This window comes from Podarcis vaucheri (assembly GCF_965113315.1).
Source record: "Podarcis vaucheri genome assembly, chromosome: 4".
NCBI classification, from domain to species: domain Eukaryota; kingdom Metazoa; phylum Chordata; class Lepidosauria; order Squamata; family Lacertidae; genus Podarcis; species Podarcis vaucheri.
In genome coordinates, this window is record NC_138762.1 from 19,104,038 (window position 1) to 19,116,385 (window position 12,348).

General features: G+C 45.6%; 1 protein-coding gene and 1 long non-coding RNA gene across 7 annotated transcripts in view; one reads left to right on the forward strand and one right to left on the reverse strand.

Annotated features, from left to right (window-relative positions):
• The window catches only part of AMOTL1 (angiomotin like 1), a 76,814-nt gene extending 74,765 nt beyond the window's left edge, over positions 1 to 2,049 (forward strand). For all 6 annotated transcript variants that reach the window (XM_082219092.1, XM_082219095.1, XM_082219094.1 and 3 more), the window contains one exon: positions 377 to 2,049. In XM_082219092.1, the coding sequence (XP_082075218.1) occupies positions 377 to 489 (113 nt within the window). In that variant the 3' untranslated portion in view covers positions 490 to 2,049. The remainder of the gene's footprint in view (positions 1 to 376) is intronic.
• Positions 2,050 to 5,197: 3,148 nt separating this feature from the next.
• LOC309531257 lies at positions 5,198 to 6,203 on the reverse strand. Its single transcript, XR_014219179.1, has 2 exons — positions 5,561 to 6,203; positions 5,198 to 5,482 (listed from the first exon to the last, which is right to left on the reverse strand). It is a non-coding gene; the product is annotated as an uncharacterized lncRNA (long non-coding RNA).
• Positions 6,204 to 12,348: the final 6,145 nt, after the last annotated feature.

Sequence of the window (12,348 nt, forward strand, 5' to 3'; positions counted from 1 at the left end):
GAGGAAGCCACGATTCTTAAAATGGAATAAGAGTACAGTGGTACCTTGGGTTAAGTACTTAATTCGTTCTGGAGGTCTGCTCTTAACCTGAAACTGTTCTTAACCTGAAGCACCACTTTAGCTAATGGGGCCTCCTGCTGCCGCCGCACGATTTCTGTTCTCATCCTGAAGCAAAGTTCTTAACCCGAGGTACTATTTCTGGGTTAGCTGAGTCTGTAACCTGAAGCGTCTGTAACCTGAAGCGTATGTAACCCGAGGTACCACTGTACTTTAAATTTGGTGGCCAAGCCACACCCAAACAATTGGGAATTGTGGTATCGCAATGCGCACTTTGGCCCCAAGATCAGCTTTCGCCCTCTTCACTGTTTCTCCGCAGAGAACTCTCCCAGCCATGGCAAGCTACCGGACAGCAGCAAAGGCGGCAGGGTCAGCAGCCTGCTTCACAAACCTGAATTCCCAGATCCAGACATGATGGAAGTCCTTATCTGAAGCTACAGTTCTCAGGTGCTGCCGTTTCCCCTGCTGGCGCACATAGCCCCCTGAAGGAGGGTGCTGCCGTCGTTGGCACTGTTGCTGCTGCTGCCGTGCAAAACTCAAGAGCTCTGGAGAATGGTACAAAACCGGACCAAAGAAGTTTAAATCTAGACGGCAAACGAGACTTTTAAGCAAAGCACAGAGCATGTGAGACGTTAGAGATGGGACATTTGGGATACCTGCTAAGTACAATCATAAAAAAATTTGCATTGGCTGATGAGATGTGGATTTGAAAGAGCAACGGCAAAAGCAAGACATGGGCAACTGCATTTTCTGTCGGGGGGGGAAGGAACTTTGGAAGGCACGGTCAGCATGCCAAGGACAATTCTGCAACCACCAAGTTAGTGGTGGTTGCTTTTTAAATCACCTGCTAGCTAACCAGAGCAGCCACATTCCCTCTGTGAAATGTTTTGTGCAACCCCTGGGACGAGGGAGCAGGACTTCCCTATATTTAGACATCATCCCACTGCCTTCTTCCTGCTGTTTTTGTTTTAATCTCCCTCCCACCCACCTTTATATAGAGAGGGAGACATGGTTAAAAACAGGGTGCGGAACAATGTGCCCTTTTGATAAATTTTCGCAACTCTTCACCTCTATTTAATATTTATTGAGCAACGACAGCATGCAGTTGCCATCACAGAAGCAGCAGGGTCCTTCCTTGCTAAGAGGGCTTAGAACATGGGTAGCTGATGGGGGGGGGCTCTCCAGATGTGCTTGGATTAGAGCTCTCTTTCGCCCCAGCTGAGAGCCAGGAGTGAGCTGTAGCCCTGTAACATCTGGAGAGCACAACGTTGGCTGCCACTGGCTTCAAATCTAATGTTATCTCACGCATTACAGGTGAGACTTAGTTACCTCTTTCCAGTAGTAGTAGTAATAATAATTTTATTATTTATACCCCGCCCCTCTGACTGGGTTTCCCCAGCCACTCTGGGCGGCTGGGTGGTTCTGCTGGGGCAAGAAACCTACCAAACAAACAAAAATAGTCATTAAAGAGCACCTTAAAACCTGATTTGTGGTCTCATAAACTTTCATGGGCTTAGAGTTTTGAGCAGGGGATGTTCCCAGCTCTGCCTGGAGATATTGAGGAATTGACCTTGGGAACTTTCTGCTTTATCGCTGAACTATGGCTCTCCCTTGTCAAATACAGGCATGGAATCCTATGTAACAACAGCATAGGAAGCTGCCTAGATGTCTGGGTGGTTTCAAGTAGATCAGCAAGGATTTTTCATTCCCGCTTGTTTAAGAACGGCAGCAGAAAATGCCCCCTCCCCCATTATACTGCTGAAATTAAGAAAACTGGGCGAGGGGGAGCAAGAGGTAACCAGCAGAATGTGCTTGGGGTGTGTGAGTTCAGTTCTCAGAACAGAATTCCCAGACTCGGAAACCTTTAAGTGTAAATGTACGCCTTTTGCACCAATTGCGGTTGGCGGTTCTCAGGATTCCTGTATGAAAACAAAGTCAGTCCCACAGTCCTGAGGTCTGCCCACTGCTGCTATCAACAGGTTCGTTTCAGTGTCCCTTTTCCTAGGTTTTCTGCTCGTTTTCCAAAACTGTTCGATGTGTGGCCGTGCATGTTTTGCAAGGGCTATAAGCTTTGCTCTTCCGTCTCGTGCAGGTTCTGTGAAAATGCTGAGCCGTTTAGCAGTGCTTTGTCTTTTAAACCAACCACCAAGCTCTTAACCCTAACTCTTAGAGGTTCAAACAGTGGTATGCCATCTGCGTTGTGCATTTATCCCAACCAGCAAGGGTGACTGCAGGAAGCCACCCAGGTTGCCCTGTTGTCTTTGTTGAAAGGCCAAGTGGAAACTGAGCATAATACACATACTCTTCCCATGCGACATAGACAAGCTCAGCCTCCTATGTCATACATGCTTGGCTCAGCAACACTTAGCAAGTGGGATCCAAACGTAAGTTTCACTTAGTTCCTGTTGGAAATCAGTGGGACAACTTTCCACGTTGGATTTCAATGGGACCCGAAGTTCAGCTAACTAACACCTACTACAGTCACTTGGAGGCTACTTCAGCTTCTCACTCATTATTATGGAGCAAACACAGGAACCAGGGCTGTATGTGACATAGTTTGCCCGTTGTGCTGGTCCCGAGGTGCAGTTTTAGGAGAATTCTCCTGCAGTTTCCTCCTCCTGTATATCTATATTGATGTGCCTTTGTACTTGTAGCATTCAGTTAAGCACCACTTACAGCAACACCCCAAGGGTAAATTTACAGTGTAAATGATGCTTGCGTTTGGCAGGCAACTTTCTGCAGACGAACTCCGTATATATATTTGAAAGTTTACAGCCCAAAGGATCAGGAAAGTCTATGCTTGCTTCTCTAGTTGTGCTTGATGTTTTAATGCAAAAAAGAGAGGTTTCTCTAGAGCACCCCATGTTAGAGCAGAGTGTATGTGGAATACTGCTGTTATGACTAAAGTGGTGGCTTAACCTTTAGCAAAAACGTTTCTGCCCCTCCTTGAACACCTTGGCTTGTGTGTTACAGTATTGTGCTGTGTGACATTTGTGTTGTATTAATATTACAGGTAAACGGGTTGTAAGATAATGTCAGATCGCTTCCCTCCCCCTTCCCCCAGTTGTCCTTCTGTTGTACAGAATGGCTGGTGTAGAGCATCGTTCAGCTGGAGTGTGTTTGTACATACATGGTGCAGGGAAGAATCGAGGAGTTTATACACCTCCCACGAGAAATACTGATGGCCTTGGGCCTGCCAAAGATTTTTCTCCTCTGCTGCTTAAATTTGTGCCTTAATATTGTATATAATAAACGTATACAGTGGTGCGCCCCCTTTGACTTTTTTGGTTTTAAATGGGTTGGAGGGAAGCATATTGTCTTGTTTCAGGGCAGTTGGCAGGAGCTGGTCAGCAAGAACACACACTGTGTCGGTGAAATCATCTCTCTCTCTTCAAAGAAACAAAACAGCACAGGAGCCCAGGCCTAGCGAGCCCAGCAACTCTGCCCTAATGTGTCAGTTGTGAAAAGACTGAAGGTCCCTAAGTTTCCTCTTCTCTTGGGTCCTTCCCAAAGGAGACTCCATCGCTGTGCCTGTCTTTGCTTCTCCCTCTTCATGCCTCTTCTGTTCCTGGGAGAACAGGAGGAAGGAGATCTGGTCACAGCAGCAGGAGGAGACCCTCTGGACTCTTCAGCAGCCTGCCTCATCTCTGCCTCTTGGCCCTCCTCCTCTCTAGCCTCCACTTCTGGACAGCTCCCTGCCACAGTCTCTTCCTACTCACTAAACCCTGTTACCCCTTCAGCTTCTTCCACTTCCTCTTCCCAGTCTGCTCCCTCTTCTTCCTCTGACCACTCATCATCGTCCCACCACCAATCCCCTGGCTCTGAGCCTTCTTCCCTTGGGGGTTCCCCAGCTGGTGCCTCCCACCGCTCCTTGGCATCCAGCCAGTGCATGTGCCATCTTGATGCTTTCTTCACATTGTTCTCCAAGTCAAGAGTTTGACGTGTGAGCTGAGAAATCCTCAAGTACAAAACCTTATCTCACCACTTCCGCAAACTCACTTGTGGGCCTAAGCAGGTAGCTTCTGGTGGAAGTTGCTGTTTCCTGATTATCGTATTCCTGCCCACACATCCATCTTCCATTGCTGTTGGCCACCCTACCAGCGGTTCCATGGCAAACCCCTACATTAACAGCATCGAAGTGACCTCCCCAGGGCGCAAGCCTCAGCAGTGTGTATGAAGGTGCTGGGCTGCCCAGACAACAAGACCCCACTCTTGGCCTCGCTGATGTGGTCCAAAAGAAAGCAGAGCAATACGTTTGGCACCAGCTAGGCTGCAGGAGTCGCCAGAAGGAGATGTACAAGGTGCCATCCAACTCCTCTCTGATTTGTGTAGTGTTTATTCCTGAGCCTTTTCTTCTCCCAAAGAAGTCCTGAAAGGCAGCCAAGGTTTAGGATTTTCCTTCTAGATGGGGTACATTCCCAGGTTGACGAGACCCACCTGCCCCTCATGTCCCTCTACAGCAGCCTTTCTCAACCTGTGGGTCCCTAGATGTTGTTGAACTACAACTCCCATCACCCCTAGCTAGCAAGGCCAGAGCTCAGGGATGATGGGAGTTGTGGTTCAACCAACATCTGGGGACCCACAGGTTGAGAACCGCTGCTCTACAGCATGTGCAGAAACCGCCTTCTTGACCGCTGGACCCATTACTGGTCTTCATCTGCTCAGTCTACCGGAGCCAGTCTTTGCATGCACGGAAAGTTATTGATTCAATGAGCATTTTAGACCCATCAGCTACCCTCACCGGGTTATCCAGCCACTTGAAGCTGTTTCCCAGGGTGTGTCACATGCTGATAGCTTCTAGGAGTCACAGGTGAGAGCTGAGTGCAAGGTGAGGACCAAAGGTGGGCAACTTACTACAGAAGGAGCACAACGTATCCCCCACCAGAGGTCTTACCTCTTGCCTAACACCCCATACACCCTGGTGGTATGAGCTGTTCAACAGCGGAGCAGACTTTGTGGCAGAGTCTGTTAAGAGTTTTTTAAGCAGAGCCTAGGTGGCCATCTTACTGTGACTAAAAATGTAATTAAGCTGGGTGGAGGTGAGAAACACGATAAATAAAATGGATTTAGCAACTGGCTATTGCATGCTCCTAAATGAATCAGAAAAATGTTGGCGCTAAGCCAGGATGACATCTTCTTTGTAAGGCATGGCAACCCACAGAGCACATTTTTCCAATGGCCCTGCAACATTCTTGCCTGGCAGTTCTGCACCTGTTGGGTCCCAACTCCATTCCCTTCCTTCCTCTTCCACTATTTTTCAGAGGGAGCATTTGTCAGCAGGATGCCACAAATACCAGCAGGGATGTTGGCAGTGCTGTATGAATCGCGAGGAGGGCACAGCAGACTGATGCTCCATGCTTCATAGTCCAGCTGCTTTTTCTGAGGTACATCCACTGCATGGAACTTCTAGTCCTCAAGTGCTTGGCTGAAAAATAAAACAGGTTCGGCAATGATCCTTCAGAGTGAACAAATCTTGCATATATTATTTTTAAATGTACCGTACCACAATATTCAAGTCCAGTATGAGGTTTCCAGTCAATAAGCAAAATTCCCTCCTCACTTCCTTCTTCTTTGCCCTGTCCCCACAAAGAAAGAATTTAAAAGAGCACCAAATACTAATATATATATTTAATCAACCACTTAATGAGCCTTCCTCAGGCTATAGGAGCTGAGCTTGATGCACAGCTGTTTAGTGGTATTACTAAATTCAGCTTCAACCAGGAGTATCCTTAGGGATTTTGTATGATTATTGGGCTGCTTAGTACAGCGTTTTCCCAAACTGTAGTCTTCAGCTGTTGTTGTTTTTTTTACTACAACTCCCATCATCCTTGACCACTGGTCCTGCTAGCTAGGGATGATGGGAGTTGTAGTCCAAAAACAACTGGAGACCCAAATTTGGGACACCTTGCCGTAGTTCACTGCTGGTTCTGTTTCCAGACAGGAAGGATGGGGAATCTGTGGTTCTCCAGATGTTGAAATTTTTAAGCACTTGGCTCCTCCTCCCCACCAAGAATCCTGGGAACTGTAGAGCTATAATTTTTGGGAAAATAAGCAAGGGGTCCCCCCAAAAAGAGTGATCTTTGTGACAAGCTGTGAAAGAAAAAAGAGAGATGGCTCCATGCAGGCATTCACAGAAGAGCAGAAACCTTACGCTGTCTTATGAAGACCTCACTTCATTTCAGCTAACTGCGGTTCTCAACCTGGGGTCCCCAGATGTTGTTGGACTACAACTCCCATCATCCCTGAGCTCTGGCCTTTGCTAGCTAGGGGGGATGGGAGTTGTAGCTCAACAACATCTGGGGACCCACAGGTTGAGAAAGGCTGAGCTAGGAGCACGTGGGTGACAGTCCCAGTGGATATGGGGCCCTTGGTCCCCTTCCAGTAGACGGCAAGAGGACGTTCGCGTTACAAAAGCTAGGCAGCTGAAGGCAAAAGAATAAAATGAGACTGACAGGTTGGCGAAAGGGGAAGAATAAGCTGAGGTAAATCAGCGCACACTCACAGAGACACGCAGCACAAAATGGAATTCAAGGCTATAAATAAAAGCCCAGTATTATGTTGCCATAGAAACGAAATATGGAAGAACAAGGAGATGAAGAAAACAAGTAAGTGGAAGGGACTCCGTGTCCCCTATGCTGGTGAGCACTTCAGATGGCCATTGATGACTCCCCAGAGATGAAAACGCATGTGTGTGCGCACCTGTCCTTCCTAGATTTGTTTTTTTAATATATATATATAATATTTTATTAGGTTTTGTCAATAAAGAGATTCAAAAGAATACAAAAACAGAAAAATACAAAGTTACAAAATACAAAAATACAAACATTAAACACAAAAAAGACAGGAACAAAGGGAAAAAAACACATAAAAAAGAAAACAAAACTCCCTCTTTTTAAATTTCTCTTTAGTTAACTTATTTTCCTGACTTCCTCACGCCTCCCTTTTTTGTATCCCTTTTCTTAAAATTTAGTTCAGCAAATTCATATCCAGTTTAACTTGTCTATTATCAATCCCATCTTACATTTTACCTTGGTGCTAGAACCCCATCAGTTCATTTCAACGTCATCAGCATTCTAAAATTTTACAATGTTTCTGTAAATAAATTTTAAATTTCCTCCAATCTTCCTCCACGAGCTCTTCTCCCTGATCTCAAATTCTGCCAGTCATTTCTGCCATTTCCATATAGTCTATTAGTTGCATTTGCCATTCTTCCAGGGTGGGTAGATCTTGTGTCTTCCAATGCTTTGCTTCCTAGATTTGTTCTGGGTTTTCCATCGACACCAACGTGAGCTCCATGTTGGAAGAAAGGCAGGATATAAATCCGGAAACTGAGGGAAATCTGGCATCCATAAACCCTGGCACCCACCATGCATGACAAGATATAGGATAACTAGCAGTTAGCTTCCAAAACGGTCAAGGCTCAAGCCTGCAAGGCAACGTGTGTCCGAATGATGCCAAGCCCTTTGTGGGAGAGACAACAATGGAGGGGAAAACTCATTTGTGAAAAACTGCATGTGTGAATTTGGAATCGCTGTGAGGGATGCCGGCATGTGGACGAGAGACGGTTACCGGGGTGTGAATGGAGGAGCGATTCAGAGAAGGGTGTTTTTTTTAGCGAAAAACAAAAAGCGTATAAAATGAGAGTATGAAATAACATTCATTTTTAAGTAAACATGCAAGGTGTCAAGGGGCCTCGGATAGGAAACCAGAAATACTACTGATTCTTGCACACCAACCCTTTCCCACGGTACTTCACCCCTTCACACAACGTTATTCTGGCCTTCAGATGAAATCTTTTTTGAAAAATGGCTTGCACAATAAATGACTCTTGAGTGAAGCTAATGTTTGTTTGGGCCCTGGATCAACTGTGCTTTATGAGAACCATGTGTTTGGAACAAACTTGAGAAAGATCAACTCGACTGTCTACTCAGCAAAGAAATTGCCTCAGTAGGAGAAACACACCAGATGTCACTCATCTGAAATTTATCTTTGACCCCACACCCCAGTCTTCAGCTGTGAGAAAATAAGACAAACTCAAGCGGCCTGAATTGAAGTGTATCATCTCCCTGTTCCCTCCAAGACAGTGGTTGCCTGAGATGTTATTGAACCACAAATCCCATCATCCCTGACCACTGGCGCTTCTGGCAGGGGCTGGTGCGAGTTGTTATTTGACAACATCTGGAGGGCCACAGGTTAGCCACTCCTGCTCTAAAACAATTTTTGTCCACCCTGTACGCTTATTTCATGGCTTTCCTCCAAGATCTCCGGGAGCGAAACTAGATTAGCTCACTTTATATTCGCAACTCTCTTTGAGGTGAAATTTTGGGCTAAATTACATGCGGTTTTGGAGTACTGTACAGTTCCTCTTTTTTGTAAAAGCAGCTGTGCCCCACACACAACAGCCCCGCCCCAATTTAGAGTGGGGTTGTAGTCACTTATAGATGTTTTAAAAGATGAAAATTTAAGCCACTCAAGGAGAACTACGTGTTACTTCAGGGTGGGGGTGGGGGAGAAACTCAGTTTAGCAAGGGATTTTAGTGCAAACCTACCTAATTTGCCATTTCCCACACATGAGAACCAAAAGAACCAACTGTCCTTTGAAAATTGCGCTTCTCCAAAACTTGTGATGCAAAGATGTTTACAAAAATGCATAGGAAAAATACATTATAGAAAATAACATATAAAATGCATTTTATTAATGCAAATGCAAAAACATTTATTTCACTATATATCTATATCTATATCTATATCTATATCTATATCTATATCTATATCTATATCTATATCTATATCTATATCTATATCATCTATATCTATATCATCTATATCTATATCATCTATATCTATATCTATAGCTATGCATGCAGTGGTGTGTGTGTGTGTGTGTGCATACAGTGTTTAAAACCTCAATAATATGCAAATTAGACAAAGTACCACACAAAAATGTGTATATACTAGGGGAAAATTGCACTAAAATTTTAATGCATAATTGGAAAAATCCACAAATTGTTGCAGGAATTTGGAGAACTAAATGTAATAAATGAGAAACGCCCATGAACTGAAATGGACAGATGCATTCATTCTTACTTCCGGGAAGAGTGGGGACCCTTCCACAGGAGATGTCAAAATCAACACAAAGGGGTTGCATAACTCTCCCTTCTCCACCCCCTAATGCTTCCCACAGCTGTTTTCTCCTCAGCTGAGCTGATTTCTGCTCTCAGGGTCTGTTGTGAGGGGACAGCCAAGGTGAAGAAGGAGTTGTGAGGAGGGGAAAGTGGCAGCAGGTAGAGAAATGGTTAAACACCCCACACCTGCTACTACTGCCCCTGGAACAGCCCCCCAACCGACCCCCACATTAATGGTATTCAGCAACCATGGGACCGGAAATGGTTGGTGTAATCTATAGTTTATCCATGAATAAGTTTTGTGGCTGAAGTATGGGTTAGAACCCCTTATCCACTACAAGGCCACAGTCACTCAGAGAAATCCGCCTGATTGAAGGGTAAGGATGAGGCACTCTGTTAATTTTGGTTTTTCTCATTTTCTTATTTCTCCAGTCTTACGGCAGGTGCACACCCTCCAACATTTCTCCAATGAAAATAGGGACATCCTATTCCATAGTAATAGTAATAATAATAATAATAATTTTATTATTTAGACCCCGTCCATCTGATTGGGTTGCCCCAGCCACTCTGGTCAGCTTCCAACATATATAAAAACATAACAAAACATTTTAAAGAAAACTTCCCTAAACAGGCTGCCTTCAGATTTCTTGCAGAGTTGTCTAAAGGTTGATAGTTTGTCTAAAGGTTGCATAGTTATTTATCTCCTTGGCTCAGGGGGGTCGCAAAACTCCATAAACTCCAACATTTCTCCAATGAAAATAGGAAAAGCGGGGCTTTCCGGGATCCACTCAGAAACAGGGATGGCTGGGAGGGACATTTGTAAGTGTAGGTAACTCTGAGGCCACCCAGAAGTTGTTGGATTACAGCTCCCACTGTCCCTGACCGCGCTGACTGATGGGAGTTGTAGTCCATCAGGCTGAGGCCAGTACTTCTCAAACTATCTGAAGCGGTGGAGTGACAGTTTCTTCTCCCATTGTGCCAGGGATCAGGACCAGATTTGGCCCCTGAAGCGTCCCACCCAACATGGCTTGTGGTGGAGTTACTGGGAACCAGCAGCCAACGCTTTGCAGACTGGCATCAATTGGTCCACGGTCCTCCACTTTTGAGTAGCACTGGTTTAGTTTAATACCTTAGCAAGTACTAATACCTTAGCAAGTTTCTGATATATTGCAACTCTAATGGAACTTATGACCTGGGACATTGTTGAGTTCTTGCTGAGTGTTATTCCTGCTTGCTGAGGTTATAGCAAACAGCACTTCTCCCTCCCCCTTCCCCGAGCTAATAAAAATGTGTGAGAAACTGCCAGAAGTCCCGGTTTTCTGCTCTTCTATAGGGATTTTGTTTCAGTGTCTCTTCCTCTGGCCTGTGCAAATAATGACAGGGGTCAGGATGGAAGCTCTCCGGGATTTGCTATTCAGAGCCAAATGACCATGAGAAAGAGAGGCAGCCGGCATTCCAGAGGGAAAATGCACAATCCCTCTCGCCTTATAGCGAGTTTGAGAAAGTGCTATTCCTCTGGAATTTCCCAAACAGGACTCAAGCCAGCAGCCCAAGTGATGAATGGGAGGGTTGGGTTGCCAAAAGAGAGAGGGGTGGGGGTGGAGGAAAGAAGAGAGATGGAAAAAGCATCCAGAAGGCTGTTTTTCTTGAGGTTTTAAGTGTGTTATTAACCTTCTTCTCTCTTGGCCAAACAGTTTATGGTTGAGCAGTCGCAGAGAGCCATTTTCCCTTGCCTTAAATCTAAGCAGCTTTCCATGGAAGATTCTATTGGAATCAGTGGGACTTATTTTTAAGCAGCGAGTGGAGGCAGGATGTTGGTTTCTGCTCTCTTCACTGTGCAGCGAAGTGCTTGTCACAAGACAATGTTTACATTCCACAGTCAGAGTACTGTTGGGTTTTCCCACGGGAATGGGAAGCTGGATGTGACGTACACTGGTTTCCTGTTTTTCACTGTTTTCTCTCGGTGTTCGTTATTCCGAGGAGGAGGACGGTTGCTTCTCTGCTCCCGCAGAGGCAAGATGCATGTTTGTAATTTCTCAATACTGAACTGAAAATAAAGCAACATTAAGCATGTGGCACGTACTGTTCTTCATTCCGTTGTGCAAAGGACTCTGCAATAACAACATTTTGGTTATGGGCCCAGAAAGACGTAAATCAAACTGAGGAATGCCGGCAGAGGAACAGAGGAACGGATCGCGTTATCTGCTCTGCGCGTCAAGTTTGATTGATGAAGGTATGTGCTCATGCTGCCCGGAGCAGCCTGGCAGCCTGCCAGTTTCTAATTTATGGCTTTAATGGCTGGACTTTGTACTTTTAAAGCCGCGTTTTGCCGCGATACAGGTTTTGAGGCACAAGCTCACAGGCTTGGATGGCTGGGGAAAACGAAAGTACTTTTTAAAAGTGCTTTTGGAAGAAGCTGCAGTACTGTGACGCAGCTTGTTTAAAGCAGCAATGATGGCTAATGCAAAGCTGGTTGAAGCTTTTGGGATTCCTAAGCTCAATAAGAAAAATTACACGGAGTGGGTACTTTATGCAGAGGCAATTCTGCGGAAAGAGGGTCTGTTTAATGTTATTACAGACAACCCCCCAGCTCCAATTACAGCTCAATGGGCTGCTAAAGATTCCAAAGCAAGGGGAACACTTACGTTGATAGTATCCCCAGAAGAGCTCTGTCTGTTGCGTGGAAAGACCACAGCCAGAGAAATTTGGGACACTTTAAGAGAGGCTCACTTGAGGACAGAAGCTGGTTCCTCAATGTACTACTATGCCAAGCTGCATGGTATGGCTCTTGCTGAAGGTGGAGATGTGCGTACACACCTGATGGAGATGCAGAATCTGAGACATGAGCTGCAACAGAGAGGACTCAACTTTCCAGAGGCTGTGTATTCCTTTATGATACTACATTCTTTGGGTCCAAGTTGGGAGTCCGTTGCCACTCAGATTGCTGTCCAACCAACTGCTCAACTCACAGTAGCCTATGTAACTGCCGTGATCCAGAATGAAGCAGATCGCCGGGGTGCTAGCTGCATGGGTATGGGGGAGTCTTCACAGACGTCATCCCAGAGTGCAGTGGAACCACCAGAGGGCGCCAAAGCTTTGAAGGCAGTAAAATGATACTCGTGTGGACGTCTAGGCCATATGAAGAGGGAATGCAAATATCCCAGGG